This window comes from Phlebotomus argentipes, unplaced genomic scaffold (genome assembly GCF_947086385.1).
Source record: "Phlebotomus argentipes unplaced genomic scaffold, Phlebotomus argentipes genome assembly contig_32, whole genome shotgun sequence".
NCBI classification, from domain to species: domain Eukaryota; kingdom Metazoa; phylum Arthropoda; class Insecta; order Diptera; family Psychodidae; genus Phlebotomus; species Phlebotomus argentipes.
The window spans coordinates 613,388-637,749 of NW_026776187.1; the positions used below are offsets into that span (position 1 = coordinate 613,388).

A 24,362-nucleotide genomic window follows, 5' to 3' on the forward strand; every position below is an offset into this window, starting at 1 on the left:
AAAAGTCCAGATGTTGTCAAAGCAATGTTCAATACATCGTCAAATTAAATGTACGTTCGGGAAAACGATGAACCAATGCATTGATGGAGGTTTACACAGGATAGATACTAAGATAGACAAGATACACAATATATGATCTAATACATCAATCATGTTCACTGTAATAATTCGTCTTGGTTTGATCAAATTTTACCTCATCGTCAAAACTGTTGACACTGCGTGATACATTTGATTCGATCTAGATATGTGTGTTAGATGGTGATGAAAAACAGAATTTAGTTTAATTCAATTAGTTGAGTGACTTTCTAATCTATTAATTTGTTATTATGACGGAAAATAAGAAGTCATGCTGCGGATAAAGGCACACAAAATTCATCTAAATTGAACACGAAATAACGACACTTTTATCGGATACTTTCAGCTATTTTCCAGAAAGCAAAAATTGATTCACCCTCCCTTTTCTTCTTGGCCTCTTTTCTGAGAAACGCGCTGAAGAAGAGGAAAATTGGGCAGAAAAATGCCCGTCTAACCGTGCTTATATGCGCTGTAAGGACACGGACAGAGACATTTTTGGGATCAATTCCCGTGAAGGCATTCTAGCTATTCTGCTCAAAAGTGAATGCAATGCTCCCTTGACAAAAACATTATATAGAATGTTCTTCCCTTAGGCCCACTTACTAAAAATACTCCACACGAAACTTCTTCTTATGCAAGTGAGGCCGCGAAGCGCCATTTCGACGAAAAGCATTAAAGTTCTGGGGTTGAGGAGAGTCGAATGGACAAACAAGAGATACTCACTTTTCGTTTACTGCTGATCCGGAAGCGGGTTTCAGACTCCTGAATGCCTTCAGCCACTTTGTCTTCATAGAAGAAGAACTCGAAACGGACAATTTTCGCTCGCCTCGAGGTGATCCGGGTTCAACTCTGGCCAAGAAAAGTTCTCTCTGCAATATAGAGCCATGGTTGTTTTTGTTAGAAAAGAGGATTGGCTGAAATTGAATTATCTTCCCTTTCTTATTCTCTCTTCTCTCCATTCGCGCACTCTTACGATTTATCATTTTATACTATGAGTTTGTCTCAATTTCGATATTGCAAAATGTGCCATTGCTTGATGAGAAAAGCCCGTTCATGGTCGAGAAAAGTCATTCTCTTCTTCTCATTGTGTTTATTTTCTATTTACAGTGTCTCGCCTCGGGTTTTCCGTTCATCTGATATGACGCAAAAAAAATCAATTTCCTCCACTTTTACTCCAACACGTCGTGCTAAGTTGTGCTTCACTCTCCGGAGGATACTTGAATTATAGCCCCAAGGATTGAGTGTTTATCTATTTAAAGGAAAACATATTTCACTCAACTCTCTCGCCATTTATCGAGGTTTTTTTTTTATACATTTTACTGGCACATAACTGCTTCATTGTACAAAAGATTTAGGGTAAATATAGGCCTCAGATTGTGGAAATCGCCAATAAATCTCTAAGCTTTATGCTATATAGAATACGTCATATGTGTGTATATAATTTGATCAGGAAAGGAAGGAAAATTCAGAAATAAAACTGCCCACTCTTCACAGCATTGTTGGATTTGGAATTTCTGTATGCAATAAATTGATTACGAATTTACTATCGCATTAGGAATAAACATAAATTAATTCTGTAATCGCGTAAAAATAATCGGAGTCTCTGAAAATGCATTAAAACTTCATGTAATTGCATTCAATTCGTATTCCAAATGCAAATCACATTTCTACAAGACTTCAATTTAAAGCATTATCAGCATCCTTGGGAGGAATTTTCTGTTCTGAGAAGCGAGAATTTCGATTCAAATATCACGAGATTACATAAAGATTAACTCCGTTCAGCCTTAATATCCTTATCGTATCACAATCGATATTCCTTCCACGAGAAATGGGACATGGAAATGTACATTCTTATCAGCTGAGCCGTGAAAAGTGGATTAATTGGCTGCTTCTGCAGGAAAAGTTCTGCGACACGTCCTCCAATTTCAGTCTATTAGCAATGCAGAAACTTTGACAATTAGGAGCTGTTTCCCCACTTGCAAGCAATGCATTTGCATTTCTGCTCGGTTGACTTAATGGAGCCCTTTTTGCCATTGAAATCGATATGGTAGGATAATTGATCATGGAATTCTAGTGTGCTAATAGAGAGCTTTCGTCTTGCTCTATTTGACGCAAATTCAATGGCCAATTGAGTGTTTGAGTGGTTGCAATGAAAGGTTTTGTCTCGCATTTGACCCTCATGCTAGAACAAATCTCTTCCTGCACTACAATTTCCCTAAATTACAACAAATTTTGTGTTTTTCTAGCTCACTTTGTGGCTTTTATGTGCAACTTATCCTTCGTATTTTACAAACTGGACTTTCGAATGAGGACAAAATTGTATTCAACTAGCCATTGGCCAAAATAGTTCTTTATAGTTCAGCCGAAACTTGGATACAATCACACAACGCTGTAAACTATTCGGGACACGAAGCTCAGTCACACAATTCTTTGCAAGGTTTGCAGAACATTTCGAGTGGGAGTTTCCGTCCCATTCTCAACTCAGACGCCCATTTAAACTCTATACCATTCTGGACACGCATGAATGCGATTTTCCACCAACTGTATTGCCACGCTGAGCCTTGTTGAAGCATTTTCAGGGCGCATGAAACATCGAGCTCCACTCGCAATTACAATATATGACATTTTTATAACGAGTATGAAAGGGTGTTATGTGACATTCTTTGCGAAATTCCACCAGCGCGCACACAACGGCCCCTTTCATGGAACTACTTCAATATACCTTTGACTTTGTCGTGAGGCATCGTTACGGGTTTTCGCATAACATGCTAAAGATTTCTATAGAAGCAAGAGCTTTTGTGCAGCATGAATAAACGATGCAATTCTCGTATAATTTAAGACAAAGAGATACACACGATTTTGTCGTTACATTTTCAGGCTCATCTTCGAAACCTTCTCGCATTTGCCCAGTGTTGAATAGGTTACAATGAAAAATCTATGTCACTTGCATCGAAATTCTATTCACGTCTTCAATTATGGTGAATGTGGAAACTCTCTATTTGTCTTTGACAATGGAATCCAACAATGAAATGCATAATACAGAAAGTCACGCATGCAGAAAAAGAGTTGTAAAAGTATAGAGATAAAATATTTATTCCTTCTTCCTGAAGTTAAGCTTTTATTGTGCAGATAAATAAATCTTGAGAAGATTCTCAATCAAAGTCCAGACCAAAGAAATAAAAGTGAGCCACAAAGCATAATTATGAGCAATTCGTTTCAATTTTCTCTTAACATTTCAATTAATTGTTAAAAGACTTTATAGAAGATGTGAAATAAATATTGATTTTGTATACATTTCAAATGTTTTTTTATTCGAATGTGTGTGTGTGTTTTTATTATTCGTGAGTGTTTTTCAACTTGAATTCCGTGAAGAAATGTGCTATTTTTGCACACAGTTTCTCGCAAAATCTCTCATCATTTTGAATGGAAAGAATCATTTTTCATAATATTTGCTTCTAATGAGAAAGACGTCCTGAAGAGGAATCATATTACGTCAAATATTATTATAATTAAAGGCACAGAAGAAGAATGCTCGGGACTGAAGTCAGGAGACGGACTTTAAAAGGGAGGAATCGAGATATGCTATATGCGAGTGCTATCAGATATTTCCCTCGAGCTCCGGAGCCTTCGCAATTCATAAACCACTCCGGCTGATAGAGGGTGGCTTGGAGACGGGGACCAGCCGAGATAGTCGAGTTCCACGAGAGAGACAATTTGATAAGCGTCGTGTGTTGGGACGGCGCGTGGTTGATCTTCAATTGGTGGGTGACCCAGAGAGAACGAGAGAGAGAGAGAGATGCTCGTCTGTCGAGTGTCAGCCCCAATCATGACCGAGAAAAAGATGTTTATACATTTTTTATCGCCCCAAAGAAAACAGATAATGCTGAAGAGGAAATCGATTGGCAATCTTCCCTCAACTTCTCATCACAATCAATCTTCTCTTTGGGTGTGCCTCGCACGACAGAGAGGAAAAAACTTTGAATATTGACTAGTTCGGTGCGAGTTTAAATAAATTCTTCACCAATAAGGGTATTGAGAATGGTGTTGTGTGCGGAATGCCGTCAAGGATGGGATCCCACTGAAATATTTACGAAATAGACATTTTAGGCGGATTGAGGTTGAAATTCCTTCATCTGGCAAATCGATTCGGGGCCTTCGGGTGCGAGCCTTGGAACCCATCCGGTGTTGTTGAGTAAAAGTCAGCCTATTTGCATTCACTGTCTTCCGGCGTGCTGAATTATCGTCGGAAAGGTTGCATGAGGATCCGCTGAAATCGACCCTCGCTGAAACAAGCCTTTCAATCCTTTTAATAAATGTCGAGATTATCGATTCGAATTGCCCTGATGGCAATCGCCCAAATAACGCTCACACCACTTGCCAAAGAGCACTCCATCAGCGAACCACCAAATTAGTTTTTCAACCGTGAATTCTTCCCCGACCAATTAGAGGCCACTGTCAAAATGGATTTCCACATATCTATATAGCCATCAAATTTACACGGTTCTTTCATCAGTGGAATTATGGAGCCACACTAGCAAGTGAGAAGGGCAGCAATTGCACGGGTGAAACTGTTTTTCGCGCAACTACCCCAAAACCCGCACATGAACTTTTCCACAATTTCATCCGCCAACACTCGAAAATCATGCAAAGCGCTTCCCTCGCTTCATTTCTTACCAATCGACCTAGTTTTGTAAAATTTTGTTATTCAATTTTAATACTTCATGTCTCTGCGAGCTCTGACAGTGGCTTTTGGGTGCGAGTTTTGCAAAAGCTCATGAAATTGTGGTGCGCCTTCCACATTCAGACGTATATCCATGATATGTATGTTCATGCAATTTTCAGAGAAGTATTTTCAGGAATTTCACTCCGCACAGCAGCTTGTACATTTCCACTGCCCAACTGACATATAAACTGGAGACTATTAATTAGCGGCGACCAGACTCACGGTGTTGCAAGTGTTTGAAAAACCACACTTTCGTATTTAATTTCAAGTATAAATATGAGAAACGGAGCTGCGATATCATATTCAAAGCAACCGTTTCACTTGGAATATCCAGAAAATCAAACAAGAATTTCATCAGAAGAGGTTCATTCAAGTATTTCATGCTATTGTGAGTGTTGTGTTCTAGAAATTTAATTATAAACTCAAATGCTTTTAATAAATTATATTAATGCTTTGCTTTATTCATGAAGCTTAATCCCATTTGAAACGTTTGTAGTTTCATTTCCAAAACTTTGTGCCCATAAATCGAAGTTAGAGAGCAATTAATTGACGCGAGTGTGAAACAGAGGACAATTCTGTTTATTAAACTCATCCAAAAACCCATCGTTTAATTCTAAATTTAGTGTTGTTTCACTATCAAATCTTTAGAGGCTTTTTAAGGGATATTTTCACGACATAATTAAAAGAAGCACTCAAAATTTGACGTGCTAAATCTGATCTTCTAGCCACGGACACGATTTTTCCCTCAACGCACTCAGAATGTAGGTCATACGTGCAGACCAATGGAGAGCCATTAAGCAGTGCAATTATAGTAATATCCCCAGCAAATTCTCATAATGCTACAAAATGACTTTTGGTTACCATGTGAGGCGCGTTTCGGTTGTTGTACGACGGCTAATGAAAATGTATGAGTCAAATATTTAACTTTCTGGAATGTACCTGGACGAGAAGCCCATATATTTTAACTCTATTTACTTCAAGCTCATTTTACATAATTATTAGACTTTTTTCTTCACCCTGAAAGTTTGTACATTATGTAATGGTATGGGGAATAAGGAAGTCATTGAGAAAGGCGAGTTGATTAAATGTTGCTCCAATTTATTTTAATAACTTTCTCAATTTTATACTGAAAATTTAATTACTTTGCACAAGATTTGGCATTTTTCGCACTAATTGCATGTTAGCGTTGGATTGCGTGAGGGGAGACTTTTTGGTGTGGATGCCGAGGACGGAATTTGGTGTACAAACACATCCTGGGGTGTTAAATTTCATTTGTGCAAACACAATAAATCACACAGTTTGCAATTGAATATCTTAATAATGCTGAGCAAATAAATTACATGCGACAAATTCAGCGTGTGTATTTTAGTTAATTATGGTTAATCTGTCACCGCGCGCAGTGATATGTTATTAAAATGCCATCTATATTGGCGCTGAATTAGTAAGCTTGCACAGTGCGGCTCGGAGTGTGTCTTAAGAACTATTAGGGTGAAATGTGTGAGCTGTGCCCGTGCAGCAGGTCACACAGGTAATACAGAGGGGTTTGTTTATTAAAAATGCAAGAATTATCTCACCCCTTATTTAAATGTTTCACTTGCTTGTATATCACACTGTGTTGCACGCTGAGTGATATCAGTGCTGGGAGGGAGACGCTCCCCCTTATGTAAAAGCTCACAGATGATTAACAGAATGCTTCACACACACTCGCCATGCCGTGTACATGGTGCTAAGAGGAGAAAAGCTCGACGGCAAATCACATAGAAGAGACACTATATATCGCACCTCCCCCTCGAAGGCAATAAAAATATATCACTCTCGACGGATTACGTGAGGAATGGGGGTGGGCGCGATGGGGAAAAATTGTGCGATATACGCTGGCGCTTATGTCATTCGTTTTCACTTTTTAATCCCTTTCGCAGGACACTTGGAATTGGTGAAAGTCTCTCTCACACAACCAATTAGCACTGAGATGCGAGGCGAAGTCAGAGCGCGCTTCTCGGCTGGCAGACGGCGACTGACTACTCAAGCTCAGCCCGGCGGATCTGCCCAACTGCAGCCTCGTGAATCAGCTGGTGCATCTGCGATACCCCTTTAGCTCTCACTGCATCACGCCAAACTTGTTGCTCGGCAGCTTCACACCACTCACACCCTGCGTGACAGACACACTCCACGGCCCGCGGGGCGTCGTGAGCGGAGCGACTGGGCTTGGGCACCGAAATCTCAGCTGACAGGAGCGACACTTTTCCCAGATGGGCTCACGATAGCTTCTGCACGGGTGATGGACGGATTTGCAGCCCAAAAGCTCAGGCACAGAGAGACAACTCGTGCAAAAGCTCCCCCTCAACGATGGCACACGGAACATCACGAGCGTGTGAGCGCATGAGCGCCCCGCGGACGAGCATTAGGGGAAGGATGATTTGGCACGAGAGTCGGTGTAGTGTCTGCAACTCTGGGGTATTCCATTAATTTCCCTCCACGAATTCCATCGCACGCGAGAGGTGTGCTCAAGTGGTTAAAATTTCAGGAAACTTTCGGAGCGCAGAGCTTTCACGGGAGCTTTCAGGAGAGAACCTCCAGTCAGGCAGATTTTGTAGGGAAAATATTTCAGGACTGCGATAGCTTTTATCCCACAAACCTTGTAAATCATATTTTCTCATTACATTTCGTTTCAACATTCTTATTGAAATATAAGTAACACATTACTATGTATCTATGTATGTCAACAAACAAAATTAGCTCAATTCATGAATATGTCTTATCCTGAATTTTTGATGCTGCTCCGCCTTCTCAATGTTATAAATAAACTGTGAAATTTCCAAGAGCAATTTCCGCTGAGCAAGACATACATATTTTCCACAAGACGACACAATTTCAGAAGACTTTCCGCTTTTCCGCGGCGGAAATGATGCGATGAACAAGAAGCAGCGTGCAAAGAGTTGCACAGACACACAAATTGTATTGTTTTAAATTGATTAGAAATGGCGAATAATGAAATATTCTCACAGAACAGCATTGAATTCCATCAATATTGCCTTCTTTTTATTATTAATAAATTACGATCCATTAAGCCAATTACGTGGAATGATTTCATGAGATTGGAGAGAGAGAGAGATGTAATTTATTTTCCTCCAATTGCAGTCACTCACATCAAATTGCAATAATGATGGTAAATAATTTCACATCTTCGTGCTGTGGCGTTTGAACTTTTATCAATGGTGAAAATGGGTAAATAATCACCCTGATCGTGGGCGTTTCCTATGAGTGGGTGGTGATGTGAAAATAGAACAACGCATTTAAGGAGAGAAAATTATTTCTGTCACTCTTCGTGAATTCAGTTCAAGTACAAAAGGTGGCGAAAGGTATCAAAAGTGATGGAGAAAATTCAGAAAAGCGCCGTGAAGGAAATCAAATATTTTACTATATATGGCAAAATTGCAGCGGCAGCGATTTCAGGTGAAATTACTTGGGAAAAATTGAATTCATCCCCTTGATTGATGGATATGGCAAAGTGAGAGCAACGGCGAAAAATTGAACAGACTCGCACTGTGATTCCGCACGTAGATTAATCGATGGCATCATCATCATGATTGATGGCCGTCAGCTAGCATTAAATTTGTGGCTAATTGTTATGCACGAGCAGTCTAGACTAGTGAACGGCGAAATATAATTACAATTGGTGAATGCACTTTCGGTGCAGTGACGAACAATTAAAAAATCCTCTTTTATGCAAAAGTTTTCAGTTCATATGAAATTCATGGTGAAACACTCAATATTCATAGAGCGCTTCACTCTGTCTTGTTGTGTGGTGCAATAAGAGTGAAAAATGCGGTTCTATTAGAGAAAATGTTTACATTCTCTATATATTCTTGTATGTCTCTGGATGCAGAAAATGGGATAAGAATGACTCGAGGGTGGTGAAATCCTAACCAAACATTCAAATGCTGCAGTGCATTTCGTAATAACTTGACTGCAAACTCTTTCTCCACCATTTGCATCTGCTGTAAATGAGATTTTCCACACAATATGCGCGATAGTGAAAATTGGAAAGTGGAAAACTTCCAGCAAGCATCTCATCCATCACCAAATACGGACGTGTCTCTCTTGCAGCAAGAATTGAGACATTTTATTGCGCCACAGCGCTTTCTTTAGAGATGTATTGCAGTGAAGAAATGACTTTTCACTAGCAAATGTTTTCTTGGCGTATCCAATAAAACCGGGGGGAGAATTTATGTTGCGCGAAAAGAACATCCCTTCGAGGCCAATGTTCTCATCTTTTTTTTTTCTCACCCCATCAGCTGAAAAAAGCTTTATGTGTCCAGTTTTGATGACCTCTTTCGGGGAATGAAAGCAAGTAAATTAAATTTCAACTGCAATTTGCGGTTTCACGTTACTCGACAGTTTGTGTGTGTGTGGGGGTGAAAATGGTGAAAATGCACTTCTGTGGAATGAATTCAGAAAGGCGGAAAGGATGTGCGAATGAATTATATTGTTGGGAAACAAAACCATCTGAAAGAAATCGACATATAGAGTTTTGTGGTTGATGAAAGAAGGCGATTTGGCGTGAAATTGCTTATCGATTTCTCATACGCTTTCGACCAATTTTTCCACATAATTTCCGATTTGACCCACACAAACTTAAATCAACACACACGGTCTGGTGATAAATTCAAAGCGATTGCGAGAAAAATCCGCCTAAGGCTGTCAAAACACCCCATTAAAGATCCGATATCTCAAGGATTTTCTGGAAAAATTCTCTACAAATGCATCGTATTTAGACTCACATAGCATCCGATTATCGCGATGTACATTCTACATATCACAAGGTGGGCATTCTATGTAGCAGCACGTCGCTCTCCTTGAGTGCAATTTAACATTTCCCACACTCGAATTTTCTTTGAATTCCCACTCAAAAGCATACCATCAAGCGCTAAACTTGGTGTTGGCCGTGTTGCCTCAGAATTTCACTTAACAAGTTACAGTGGAAAATCCAGGGATGGAATTTGCATGAAAAAAATCCCCATTTTTCTGTTTATCCAATTTGAATATCTCGTGAATTTTTGCAAGTTAAGCGAATTGCACGAGACGGAAACGCATTCAGCAGGTGAAAAGGAAGATAAACACAAGTTATTCCATTTGCATAATGACGTAAAAAAAAATGCTGATTGGATCAGCAAATATTGTGTACAGACGATATTTTGTGACTTAATTGCCAATTATTTATATAAATTATTGCAAGAAAAGGGAACAAGAATAACGTAGCGAGAGAGTGAGAGAAAGAGTAAATATAAGATAGAGAAAATTTATCTATACAACTCGAGACGCATAAACATAAGTAAACACATGAAATGAATTGCAAAACTTCTCAAAACAATGACAAAATACTATGCGCAATGCAACTGCTTGTCTTAACTTTGCTATGACAAATTGTATCTATGGAAAAAGTTATTTAACGCCAAATGAGTGTTGGCGAAGAAGAAAAGAGAATAATTACAAGTTGCTGTGGAAAATGTTCTACAACTTCTCATTTCACACTCACCTGAGCCCTAACAGCGGCAAGATGTATTTGCTTGGCCCTGAGGTCAAACTTTTTCATCGAAATGTCCTCTTGCAATTCATTGGCTTTGTTGTAAAGTTGACTCTCGAGACCACGCAACTGGTTACGAACTAGAGCATCTACTGAATCCTAAAATATATACAAAACAAGGTACCATCGCTAATTAATCAACTTTTCCGAACGCGTGCTTCTGTTTTGCCTACAGCTTTTTAGTAATTAAACCAGGAGCAGAAAGAGAAACATACAGAGTAGAATATATATATATATACTGCTCATTGTCATAAAACCATAACATAAATTATCAAGGAAAAAGTTTGGAGTAAATTGAAAAAAGAGTGGAAAATTAAGTACGATTGAGAAATGTTACGTGAAAAAAACTTTTTCTCATATTTGTTTTAAATGCCAACATTTTCCCTCTTTGTCGCCGTGACGAGGGTAATCCCAGACGGGCGGGAGGAGAAAACAGAGGACTTACCTGAAGTTGTCTAATTTGCATCTCCAAGTCGGCGGCTTCCCGTTTGAGAGCCTCCAGTGAGGGTCGAACCTGAATGGAGGCGCCTCGTTCCACGACCAATTCATTACGCAAAGACGGAGGGAGGTTTTCCTGTGGGGGATTTGAGAAGTTTCTTATGTGTGTCTGCAGTGATTCCTCCACAATCCAATCTTACATCGTACTCCGGAATATCCTCAGCTTCGGGTCCGGGCGCGGGTTGGGGCGGGGCGAAGGCTTTCCTAGGAACTTTCGAGGGATTTGCTGGGAGCGGCAGGACTCGCGTGAAGTGACCCAAATCCTGTGGTCCAGACACCGACTTGCACTGGTTCGACAGCCCATCGTATCTCTTTGCCTGCTCGATTGCCTGTAAAAGTACGCCAGAAAGAGAGTTAGCAACATTTTCCGGAGACGTGCGCGTCTGCCATCAACTTCACCCCAAAACATTATTCAACCCCCCGAGGGCGTGGGAGTTGTCGATAAATGGATACACAATGTAGGTTAATGTTAATTTGCCATGGAAGTATTAATTACTTGAGGTGAGTTTGAGGAATGAAGAGTACAAATCCGCTTTTTGAACTCTTCAGTTTCAGCATGGAAATTAATTTTCGCACAACTTTCCAATTTGTAACATCAACATCGATGAGGGATTTTTGTGTTATACCTTCTAAACTCCGTGAGTGAAAGTTTGTACCATTGAAATTAGAAAGCTCTCATGATTCTTGCACGGTGAACTTCAGGCATTCCTCACAGCTTACGCATTGTTCTATTTTTATGCCCAAATTGATCATCTAACTTTGTCGCCTCGGGGCTTTCTTGAAAGCTCTCCTAAAGAGTTAAGTGCAAATATGTCCATATTTTCCAAATTGAAGTATTTGGCCATAGTAACGAGGTGGAGTCTTGCAAGATATCTCAAATAAAGGCTCCACTTTGCCACCATCCACATGCACAAGATCCCTAATTGGGTTGTCGTCATGCCTGTTAGGGAAGAGCTCCGGGAAAATGACTCACTTGAGATGGTGAGTCGAGAGGAAAAGCATGTATTCTCACGTTGGAAAGGAAATTTTCTCTGTTCTTTTCTCTGCAAAGTTAATTGGTGGCTTTGTGGGGACGATGCGATTTTCATGTCATTGACGTCGTGATGAATAATTCATGAGATGACTTCTCTCTCCATCACGAATGCCCCAACTTGCTTTGACGGTGCAAATTCCCATAAACCCCAAATATGGCATTTGTCAGTGATTGAAAGGTCGATAGTGAATTTTAATGGAAAACAAGTGACAATCTATTTAAAGCAACGTCATGAAGTATTCAGCAAAAATTAAAAATAATGTCCTATTTTGAGAAAATATGATTGCAAATTAAATATTTACTGCCAACATTGAGGCAGATGAGACGAAAAAAGAACCCTTCCAGCGTGTTCTCTCGGAATCGTCAATCAGCGTATTTTTTATTCAAGTGCTTCTGTCGATTTTTCCTCCCTTTTCGCTCCCATTCAGCATGTTTATTGGGAAATTTCCCCGCATTCAATTGGTTTAATCCACAATATTGTGTCTTAAAATAGATCCATCTAGCCAACGCTGCTAAAGACACGCAAGGCTAATGAATCATTGATGGGTTTATTCAGCTAATTCTAAATGATGTTCAGTAAGAAATGTAACGAAATTTACCTATGTGCGCCATGTGTGATTTATCGAGGGTTGAAAGGGTGTGAAAAAAGTGGGCAAATAGAGTAGACAAACGAGAGATAAAATTGGAGATAATGCATGAAATTATTCATCCATTTGTGACACTTTTCTCCGTCTGCCGACGCGATGTAAATCACTGACCTTCATTGAGATGGCTTCGGCTCCTTGGAGGACAGCCTCGGAGATCGTGGCGCAGAGATCGTTGTAGATGTCTTCCAGCTCCAGCAGCAGTTGGGGCAGAGTTTCGCAGTGGTAAGCCTCCAGCATTGCGTTGGTTGCATGCAACTGTTGCACGTAAGCATTGTGCGAGTCGATGTAGAGAGTCAGAGAATGTTGTGTGGGATTCGAACGGTGAGCCATATAGCTCTGTTTGTAATCCATTCGGCACTGCCATAAAAGAGACATACAAACAAGCATTACAAACTGTTGCTCCAAGGGTTGGGCGTGTATTGACGAGAAAATAGCTTCAATGGTGTCAGGGAAAATCCTAGAGTCATTGAAAAGCACTTTTTCCCCCTTTCATCCACACTCTGTTTTGGCTTTTCTGTTTTTTTGCAACACACTCTTCGCATGTGAATTGGTTGGGAGAAATCAGGACGAAGGCTGAATTGAAGGTGTCGGAATAATCCTGAATTATCCATAATCTCATGTTAAGATTCCGCCCCAGTAATTGAGATTCACAGACACTCGATACCGAATTTAATCCTTCTTCCATTCATTCCATCTCATGATACTCGATGAGTCACAAAATCCAATAAATCCTCAAATTGATTGAGATTTCCATTTTATCTTTCTCACCCATTCTCAGCGGATTTGCACTTACTTTTGATAATTTTTCCTCAGTCTTTGCAATAATTGTGTCAAATGACTCACGGTGAGTGAAGATCTTTCTGCTCTGCACTTTCCTGTGAAACGACCTCTCCAGCAATGGTCGAGCAACCTAAAAACAGAGAAAAATGCTATTTATTATAATACTGTGTATATTTTAAAGTGGGGAATTTTTTGGTTAATGCTCATTAATATTTAAAATCAAAAATACTATACAATTAATTGCTTATTTTCTGCAATTTCACTGTGGTGAGTGTCATTTATTTCATCATTTTGATTGCCTTTAATCAATATTTAACTGATTTTTGATAGTATTTACTCAGTGAAAATACAAATAAAGAGCTTAAAGCAAAGGCAACAAATGAATTTCGTAATTCATTAGTTCAAATTTCTCTGCTCAATTCAATTTATAACTTCCATGCAATTTCATTATTGTTGCGTCTCACTTGAGGAAGCAAATCAACTCAACTCCCGAGAATCTTTGCACAGTTTGCTTAAGAGGCACTTCAAGTGTTGTGTGCTTCTATATCCTGAATCCTGAGCCAAATTGCAAACTTCCCGTAGACAATCAACACGGATAGAGACGCCTAATAGACTCTTAGACTCTTCCACTAACAAAGAGTGTAAAAGTCTCACATCGTAATTGATAGACGAGCTGTGAAATCAATTTGCCTTAATCTGGGAATCTAGCAAACACTCTACTGAAGGAGTTTGCGAGAGAAATCACACTCCTTCGTAATGGTTTTCGTCCTCCGAAAATCGACAATTATTCTCGAGTGTTCACAGCTAGATTATGTAATTCCCGAAAAAATTAATCACAGAAACGTGACAATTTGCTCCATGGTTGGCAAATAGTAATTCGTTTTATTGTCGTTGATGTGTTTTATGAAAATTAATTCAAACAGAAGGTTTCCACCCCAAACAAACTCATTTTGACACAAAAGGATGAAGCTTTGCCGGATATAATTTCAGTCATGCGGAATGAGATAATTATTTAATATTCTCAAACAGACATCATTTGAAATTCATGACGAAATTTATGAATTGCACCGAAACTCATTGTTTCTGCATCATAGAAGAGTAATTTTGCAAATTTACTATTATTTACGATGATAACGTTATGGTTCGTTATTGAAAGATAACAGCTGGGGATGTGATTGTTCACCTGTCGTGATAGGGCGTTCGCCACGTCGCTAGTGGACTGAGAATCCGCTTCAATCTCCTGCAAAAGCGTCTCCCAGGCATGGAACAGGGTCGAGTGGCAGGCAGGACGTTCCTTTCGCAGCTCGCTGTTTTTCTTTCGGTAATTCGAGACGAGCACTTGCAGAGCTTCAGCATGTTGTTCATACACTTGAGCTAGAGATTCCGTAAAGTCTGACACTGCAAGATTCAAAGAAAGGGAGGAAAATTGAAATTACACAGTCGAAAAATATCATTGTCATTCGAATTCATGTCTTTGAAGTGGAAGAAATGAGAAATATTTTTACATATTTCTCAAATTTCATATTCAAATTGTACTTCTTCATTCAATATAACAATGTGAAAATTTATATATGATATGGAATATTTGAATATATATCAAATATCACAAATTATTTTTAGATAAAAGTATTCGTTAAATTTCATTAGGTTTCATGCAATCAGACGTAGATCAATTGCATGAAACACACGTGAAACAAACTCGGACGGACGCAGCATATGCTTGTGCAACCAGCAATGAAATATGCTAATCGTTGTGAAAAAAGCTTTGGGAGGGATTTCAATGAATGGAAGCTCTGAATTACAGGCTCTCGTATCTATTCAATTAAATAATCCTTATTATGCTAGAGAAATGTCGTTTGAGAATCACAATTCCACAAATATATCACTTTTAATTCAATTTTAATTGCTCAGGTATTTCCAGTATTTCTGCGTATGTTTGCTATATGGTTTGGAGTGAAAAGTGTATAGTCAACACGAGATCCGCAATGTGAAATGATTAAGTGGTGCCATAGAGAATTTTGGGGCAAGCCATAAGAATTATACGCCTGGAGCTAACATTTTCCGCCAAAACGCCTCCGCGACTATCGCAATTTACGCACGGCATCGTGTGATAAATCTTTACGATGGAAGAAATGTCGACACGTAAGAGGTATAAATTGCTCTAAAGGAGTCAGGCAAATCCAGTGGGAGGAGGAGAGGGTGGGTCTCGTGCTGTTGAGGGCAGGACGAACTACACTTTTTGTCTGTTATTATCCTGATGAAGAGCAATCGTACATAAATATAGTTAATTTCATTATTCTCGAGCACCCTTAAACGAGGCCATACACATGTTCCACCACAATATCTATCCATTAGCATACGATAAAGATGTGAGCGATTAATTTTGCTAAACAATGCAGAAGGCAGAGAAATTAATTATCTTGCGGAATTAATTTGGGATATATTATATGCCTAAAGATTGCTTGTACAGACAAACTATGTTCTTGAAAATGTCTATTCGCAGTCTCAATACTATTTTTATTGTGCACAGCCGCAAATTGTAAGCAAATGTTGCTGATAACAACACGCGACACAATGCGAGACATGAGATATTGTGGGGGTTTAAATGCAAAGTCCAAATCTAGAATATTCATGAAGGATTAATCAATTTACTGTGTAACATATTTGCGGTATTGGAGCGTCAAACACCCAATTCAGCATCAAATTAAGTATGTATGAAACTCGAAATAATTTCAACCACATCCACACAATAAATCTCATTTCCAAGTAATTTAATATCGTGTTCAATTTTCAGCGGTATAATTGGAAGCAGAAAGTGAATCAAATTTGCCACCCGCGTGAGTTACTTTTCCCAACTGCAACACAGCTTTCATCCCACGGAAAGGCGAAGGTATATTGCAGGCGCAGTTGGGAAAATATTGTCTTGTGCATTCGCTTTTCCGCAGGAGAGGAAATGGCAATTTCGCTGCGAGAACATTGTTGCACATGTTCTGATGAAGTAACACTATTCATTAAGGTTATTTAGACACCAAAACGCGGCTTGAACTCAATTACATTGATATTAGTATTCTCATCAGCTTGCGAGGAGTGAAAGCTCCCATTTTCCTCTCTCATTCCGTCCCAAGCAGCAACTGTACATGCATATGGATAAGTATATGGATTGAACCAGATAGAACTGACAACAATAAGCAGGAATTTGTTAGCAGAATTCGAGAAGCCTTATAAAATTAGGGATTTTCGATTGAAATGCTTTCTTTGAAGTCAAATGTATTTCTGTATGAGTTTCAGGAATTTCTTCCGAATTGAATTTGACATGACATTTGATATCATTTCAACTTCTAATTCTCTATTCTTCTCGATAATTTCAATGCTAATAACTTGTTGCACAACTCTCAATTCACCTGCTTAATCCCTTTAACAGCATACAAGTGAAAACATTGAGAGAATCAAAAGGAGCAATACACTTTAATCAATTTCTTCAAATATGTTTCTCCTCTGAAATCCAATAAAAAGGTTTATATCGAATTTTCCCCATGAATAGAACTGGGTATGAGAAAGCTGAAGGCCTCAAGTGTGGAATGTGCGGCGAAGTGGGATGTAATAAAGGTATTGCAGCATGACAAAGCTTTTTTGATTAATGGGGATGGTTGAGCTTTTTGTCTGCTCTTCAGGATTAACTCTGTTCGGGCAATTTTTAACGCTGCCGCTTTAAGAATCGCGCTGAAAGTGTGGATGATGAAATTCGCACAACACGTTCTCCGGCTGAGGAGAATGAAACCTGTGATACCAATTCTGTACTCTTAACCCGGTGGAGAAGGGTTGAATAAACCGAGCGACAAGAGCCTTAATTACATGAGATTAAGGCATAACGCCACATTGCAATATTGTGAGAATACTAAATTAGTGGTTTACCGGCTGACTTAATAATTAGTTTCTAAACATTTCACCTCTGGCCCCTTTATCAGTGCGGAGAAACACGACACCCTCATAGTTTAACCATAGTTCAATTTTGTATATTGACTTTGAAGTCCATCACACCGGAGCCCCGAAACGTGCGACCAGTGTCATATCGTCGAGAGCATAAATCAATTATTATACTCCGATGGTCCTGTAATGGGTCGAGAGGGCAACACGAGCCATCAAATTTCTCATCTGATTGCCACCTTCGACTGCTTCTTCCTTCAGCTGATGGTGCGATGAGATTCCATCCATTGGAGAAGGAAACCGAGGACACGCAATAGTGAAATTTAACCCTTGTTCCATCAACTGAATTCCAACTAAACTATCAAATAACATGACAATAAGATGAATTAAATAGCAGGACACATTCGAGTGAACTCAAACAACAAAGACCACAATTTTGAGAACAAGAACACCATTGGAATTAATGCAAATTCCACGAATTTAATTAGTAAGGGATGAATTCACAATTAAAACTTTCATCCGTGGACGAATTTCAATGTGCTGCTTTTCGTGTCTGGTAATAACATTATGTACATATATCAGAAAAAGATTGGATGGGAAATGTCCAAAGTCCACATTATACAAATGAATTACTTTGAAACCCAACTTGGAATAACACAAATAAAGCAGAAAAAAGAGAAGATATACTCAAATATCAATGGAAGAATAGATAAAGTGTCACACAGCAGAGAGACGATGAATGAATCCCGACAAAAGGAAACCCAAAAGTTCCCGAGGAAGTGTGTGTGTGTTCATATGTATAGAAATATATGTCTGAAAGGCTCAATGAAAACGCATTGGGGTTGACTGATAAGAACAGTAAACTTTGGGAGGAATTCAAGAAATGGACTCATGAGGAAAATCAATTCACAAAACCTTACTTGAGAGCTCCTTCCTCTTCACATCCTTTTATTGAATTGTGTACTCTTGGATGAGTGTGATTTTTGAATGATGGCAATATTACCAAGTCCACTGCCGACACCTTTTCCTCCCCCTCCCCCGCCCTTCGTGAGTGACCAATTTCTGTGCCGAACAGCGGAATTCAATTGTGGGAAATCGATAAATTTACAAGTCACTAGACATCGCCGGTGCTTTCTTCGCAGCGTGGAAAGAGAGCGAGAGCAATTTATTCGGGAACTCCAGCTCTCAAAAAGCCCTGAAAGTCATATAGCTCAAATAAACCCAACCCTCGACACTTCTCCACTATACATGAAATGGATGTAGTAATTCAATATACTTCCACAAGCCAAGATTTCGCCCCGGGTATGAGTGCAGAACGCAAAGTATTCGCTAAGTATAATGTTTCCTCAGCCATTCACTCCCACAACCGCCCAAGTGACTATTGTTCTTTCAACTAAAGATATGCATAATTTCCATTGTGAAGCATTATGTCGTCGCTAATTGAAATATTATACAATATCATTATTTACTTCCATTTACCTTGACATTATTTCCATGTAAATGCTTTATAGGGGAACTTTTTTTTCACATTTTTTATGCCCTCACCCAACGCGTGAGCTTTCACGTCATTCTAAGCCATGAATGAAGGAGAATAAAGCGCTTGAGACAGTGCAAACGACTTTTCTCGCTGTTTTCAAGCACACATAAAACAAGAATTTTAAAAGCACCCTTCACACAAAGAATATTGCAAGTAAATTTAATCTGTCACCTGAATTTTAACGTCAGTTTCACGTGTGATGCAAAATATGCAAATATGTTTGTCTAGAAATGAAAGCTAACCATAAAATCCATTCTAGAAAATTGCTTTATGGACTTTATAACTGTGACACAATTCCCAATGTTGAGTTTATAAAATTCTCAAAATAATTCTCATCCCAGTTGGGAAATTTCCATTTGGATATGTGTTCAGAAAAGCACACACAAAACTCACCCCTTAAACAATCAGTGTCTACATTTTTACGGGTGGTTTCACGTAAAAAGGATTCCGAAGATCAAAATAGCGACCTAAGTGACATTGAGAGACATTTCAGATTGTTTTGTCGAGAGAAATTATTTTTGGCAATCCAACATTTCCCACGGAAAATCCTCCTTCGAACTCCTGACGTATTTTCACGTGAATACAGAGAGCTTAACAGAGCTTTATGGGACATGGTGAGAGATACTCAGTTTTTGATAGGGAAATGAAATTGTAAGTCTTGTCTTAGGTGAAAATCCACCTTTGAATTTGCTTTTTTCCCCCTGATTTATATATATATATATATAGTATTCAATGACAGAATAATCTGTGAGTTCATTGAAAATGTAGTATGAATTTTGAAGAGAATTATTTATCTACACAATTATGTTAATATCAATTCGAATTGCACAATGTTGATACAGAAAATAAACAGTGTTTCCTCAATGAAACTGCTAATCCTAAATTTTGTTTACCAACCACTACAATGGCACAGTTTCGGTATACAATTCTTATAGAGTGTATCCATACATGTATAGTGTTATTAATATACAGTCGTGCTTCGCAGTGCAAATTCATAAATTTTGGAAAGCGAAAATAGACGTGTTCACCAGCACGTGATTCTCTGTCATATTTAATCTTCCACCCATCATAATTACTATTTGCCACACAATTTTCCACACTGAGACATCACTTTACGTTTTCATTTGCATAACATATTGGCCTCAGTAGCAATAAATAAAAGTCAAAATGGCTGGATTGAATACGCAGGCAGTTTGTGACGAGAGGGATGTCTGAGCATCCCTTTTCTTTACATATTTCAGCAGTGTGGCAAAATATACAGACGCCCTTCGAGGTATTTAATAAAATCAAATTCATGATGTTAAGCACACATATCTAAAATACACCCCATCGTATGTCAAGCGAAAAAAGCCTGTTTGCAGGGTGTGAAAGATGGAATACAGCGAAAGCCGCACCCTAAAGCATACTCAAAAATATATGGCATTACTTATGGGGCAGTGTTAAAAATGTTGTCACGTCATATATCTCATCAGCAATAGCATAACCAACATCGGTCGCTCCGAAAGCTCTGCACTCAGTGTGGAAAATTACCGGCCAGAATTAGAGGCCATTCAGTGTCCAGAACTTTGCACACAACCTCAAAATGCCAATGGACAATGAAATTGAGGCTCAAGAAGGAAAAGCTCATACTGCGAAAAAAAACCCCTTCAAAGTACCAGAAATCATGCTATGTATAGGCAATGGAGTATATAACATAGGCTGAAAGTTGGAATATTTTGTGAGTGTGACTGAATGTTACTTTAAATTCACAAGGAAGGTTTCCCTCTTCGGTGGAAGTGTTTCTGGGAGTAAAAGGAGCCATCAGAAGAGTGGTATTTTATCCATATATCCATGAGATAAAAAGCATTTTGAAATTCAAGAGGAAGAGTGCTCATCAATAAATTGGGACAAATGAGATAATTTTTCACCATCTTCGTTACATTTGCACAAAACATTTCCTATTCTCTCTCTTTCTTCTCTCCAGAGCCCACACTCAGATGAGAATAAAGGAAAGAGTTTCACAATTTAGGATTATATCATGGAGAATATATTATGATTTTGCATTGGGAAAATAAAGTCGGCATGTGGAGAAATACTACTAAGATGTGTTTCTTATTCAACTCTATTCCATGGCACAATGCAAAGGCGCACATAGAACTGCGATGCAACAAGTTTCTCTTAGCGATCCTGTGTTCACGTATTCACAATTCTTTTCCCATGAGAGCAATGCTGTGGAAATAAAATGTAGAGATATGCATTCGGGCTTTGCTAAACTGCAAATTTATTTATCATTCCATCCTCATATTCTCAATGTACATTTCAATGTGCTTTACTTTCCAGGGCAGGATATAAAGATTGATTTTATTGCTGAATAAAATTGAGCACGTCAAAGTGAAGTACAAGCCTTTACACATAAATTAATGATAGTTTTCGTGTGTTTGAAAACTTCACGTTCGACTCATATATTTTCCTCCATATTCTTCAAACACAATTTTCTTCTTTTCTCTGTGCATTGTTTTTCACACAGAGACTTCCTGAAACTCGTGACTCTTCGTAGGTTTGTCTGACGTTGGCTTGTAGAGGCACGTGATTCGCAATTTCTCAGTATGAATAAAAAAAAAAACGGAAAAGACGAAGAGATAAAAAGATAATCAAAAAATATCATTGTGAGGTCAAAATTCCTAAACCATGTGCTATTAAAGCGTGTTTCTGCTCCTTTATCGTGTTGAAAAAGTCTCTCACAATCCCCGAAGAAAGCCAAAAGCTGTGAATTCTCAAAGATATACAACTTATAAAAGTGTTTTTCATCCACAAACTTTGCTTGTGCGAATGTGGAGAAGAATGAAGAGTCACATCTTGCAGAATGCTCTCATTTTCCCGCCCTAAGTGTGGATGACTTGTTCGACGATATCATATAGTGGGAAACTTTTGCTAGTTAAGCTGGCGGATTCACTTTGAGAATTGAGTTTAAATCACAAGATGTGAGAAAGTAAATGGGATGAAAAAAATACCACCGAAGCGCATTACAATTTTGAGGAGTATAGAAAGAAATATCCAAAGCGATCTTTACATAATGAATAATTCACTGCCAATTTTCGTGGAGTTTGTCTGAGAGGATAATTGAAAAGCTTATATGCGGTTCAAATTGCCTTCGACCTTAAAGCCATGGGATAACGAGAAAATTTGCAGAAAGGAGGAAAAAAAGCTGAAGAAGAAGGTCTACAGAAAATGCTTCAGTACGTCGCACTTCGGAGGCGAACAACTGTTATTACAATTGTGTCTCTGAATATAATCATCAGCTTCCCTAGGAAGTAAACTTTAGTCTCTTCAGCCGAAAAAAAAAACATTTGTCTGTTAAATATTTCGGCACACAGTGAAGCAATACAGATGAGAAAGTGAGTGAAAAATACGAAAATAGATTGCCGACCGACGTTCAAGATCACTATGAAGTTGTCGATAGAATGTTTAATCCTATTAATATATGTGTGTGAAAATCACCTTATTATGAGGTGAATCAAGAGCCAAGATCATTGTGCTTCGAACGTTTATGATGTGCGCGGCCAATGTACAAATGAATGCTCGAGACACACTCATAAAACTTTCATTTTAGAGTCTATCGGCAAAAAAGGAGCTAAAAATAGGGTGACAAGTGAAGAAATTAAAATCAATTAGGTTTATGCAGACTTGTGCTCTTGACCTGAGCCATGTCTCGAAATTGTACTTGAAACGTAAACTGCGTCTTGGGAGCATTTTATTAATTAAGCTACGATGGAGTGAATAGAGAAAAAGGTTCGAGTTCGAAGTCATTAGAATAATTAATTCGCAAGCTCTTCAAATTCAGGCCAGTCATGAGCCTTTCGTAGTGAATGCAATGGCAAAAGAAGCTGTGCGAAGGAGAACAGAATGGATTCAGTGAATTCAAAGGTCAATCAATTTGTATGAAGAGAAATCATTATGATCCATTAGAGCTTATCTTTATCACAATAATATAACAGTGAAGAAGGTTGGAGTGAATGAGAAATTGCGAATGATTCCATTTGCTTTATCATTCTATAGACGTGGCAAAATGTCTCGAATCGATCTCGTTACAATTTCCAATGCCAATATGAACCAATTCCAATTAAACTGCCAAACAGTTGTGCTTGTTTTGGCGCACATGAAATCCAAAGTCTTCATTCACATTTTGTGTGTTGAAGCATGAGAAAATTTTCACCCCACGTAATCTCGGAGACCATCAAATTGTGTATTCACGCCTCTTCAAGCGAATCATGGCGAATACCGAGGAAAACAGAGAGCTTTTCAAGGATTGTCTGCCTCGGAAAACACAAGATCCGGGGAAAAAAACCAAACAGAAATCAGATTAATTGGATATTCTTCGAAGAGTGCCTTCAATTATGCGCTTAAAGACGGATTTCGGAGTTCAGTTAATGGTCTCTTGATGAAGGTAAAGTGCAAATGAGCTTATCAATTTCACCCCAAAGGTCATGACCTATGAATAAACCACGAATAGTGGTCATTAAAACTTTCTATATTCACATAATTCAACGAAATATCTTGACTATGCAATGCTGTCAAGGAAAATTAACCGCACAGCATTTTGCGAATAGCGAAAAGACAGCATTATTGTATGGATGGCAAAATATTTTCAAACCAAACATCCCTCATTTCCCACCATCTAATCCTCTTAGTGCACAATCTGTTACTCTGACTATTTCGGCTGTATGTAGATCGAGGCTCGGTCGCTGCAAAAACATTATTATATCGTCCCGCGGTGAGGTATATGGAGAAATAAGGTATTAAGACTCACAGTGATTGCCTAAAAAGGGGATTAAAAGGCATATGATGGGAAATCGGTTGGGGGAATAGAGGATTAAAAAAAATGACTGCAGCAAAGCTCGTGTGGCACATTGATGACGTCAAGGAAGCTCTTATTGAACACCCAATAATGCTTGTGACATGTGCGTCATTGGGTAATATTGCTCTCCAACTGTTTCAGTGTTTTAATCTCTTGCCTCGTGCGAAGGAGATAATAATATCTATGTCTACTGTGCATTGAAACATTGAAAATTCTCCAGTATATGCATTCAGTGTGAATATAAAGGTCAGAAAGTTCAATTTTACCACCTGTTTAATAAGCTCGACAGGCGTCAAAAGCAGTAAGTGCATGAAATTCTGTATTGATTAAATTCCCGGGTGGAATGTTTGTTAAGGTATAATTGGATAGTGTCAGAAATTAATATGACAATGTGATAAATATAGTAGGATCAAAGCTTTTTGTAAGTCCGTCAGTAATTATCAATTTCTCAATAGAAAAAAAAATATACGGAGAATGTGGAAGACATTTTCCTCAAGCGCATCGTTTAAATCCTGAGCTTTCAATCTCAGACTTCCCTTAATTAGAGCAAATAAACTGCGGGCGACAGTCATACTTGAGACATGGAGTAGTATAGTTAAATTCCATGAGACACGGCATAATTTGGCATGACGTGAAATTAACAACAATTAAAGCAAATTGAATTATTACACTCTAATGGCTTTCTTCCCCTGAGCTCACAATCACTGCCATGGAAGTCTCTCTCGTC

The 24,362-nt window shown here is 38.7% G+C and overlaps 1 protein-coding gene across 11 annotated transcripts in view; it reads right to left on the minus strand.

Moving 5' to 3' along the window:
* LOC132264349 (uncharacterized) overlaps positions 1 to 24,362 on the minus strand; it is a 54,682-nt gene that overhangs the window by 10,140 nt on the left and 20,180 nt on the right. For 9 of the 11 annotated variants that reach the window (XM_059764512.1, XM_059764511.1, XM_059764510.1 and 6 more), the window contains 8 exons: positions 14,524 to 14,738; positions 13,354 to 13,470; positions 12,672 to 12,917; positions 11,021 to 11,209; positions 10,828 to 10,956; positions 10,335 to 10,481; positions 799 to 944; positions 194 to 238 (listed from right to left, as the gene is read on the minus strand). In XM_059764512.1, the coding sequence (XP_059620495.1) occupies positions 194 to 238; positions 799 to 944; positions 10,335 to 10,481; positions 10,828 to 10,956; positions 11,021 to 11,209; positions 12,672 to 12,917; positions 13,354 to 13,470; positions 14,524 to 14,738 (1,234 nt within the window). The remainder of the gene's footprint in view (positions 1 to 193; positions 239 to 798; positions 945 to 10,334; positions 10,482 to 10,827; positions 10,957 to 11,020; positions 11,210 to 12,671; positions 12,918 to 13,353; positions 13,471 to 14,523; positions 14,739 to 24,362) is intronic. The other 2 variants (XM_059764516.1, XM_059764517.1) reach the window with 1 other exon arrangement.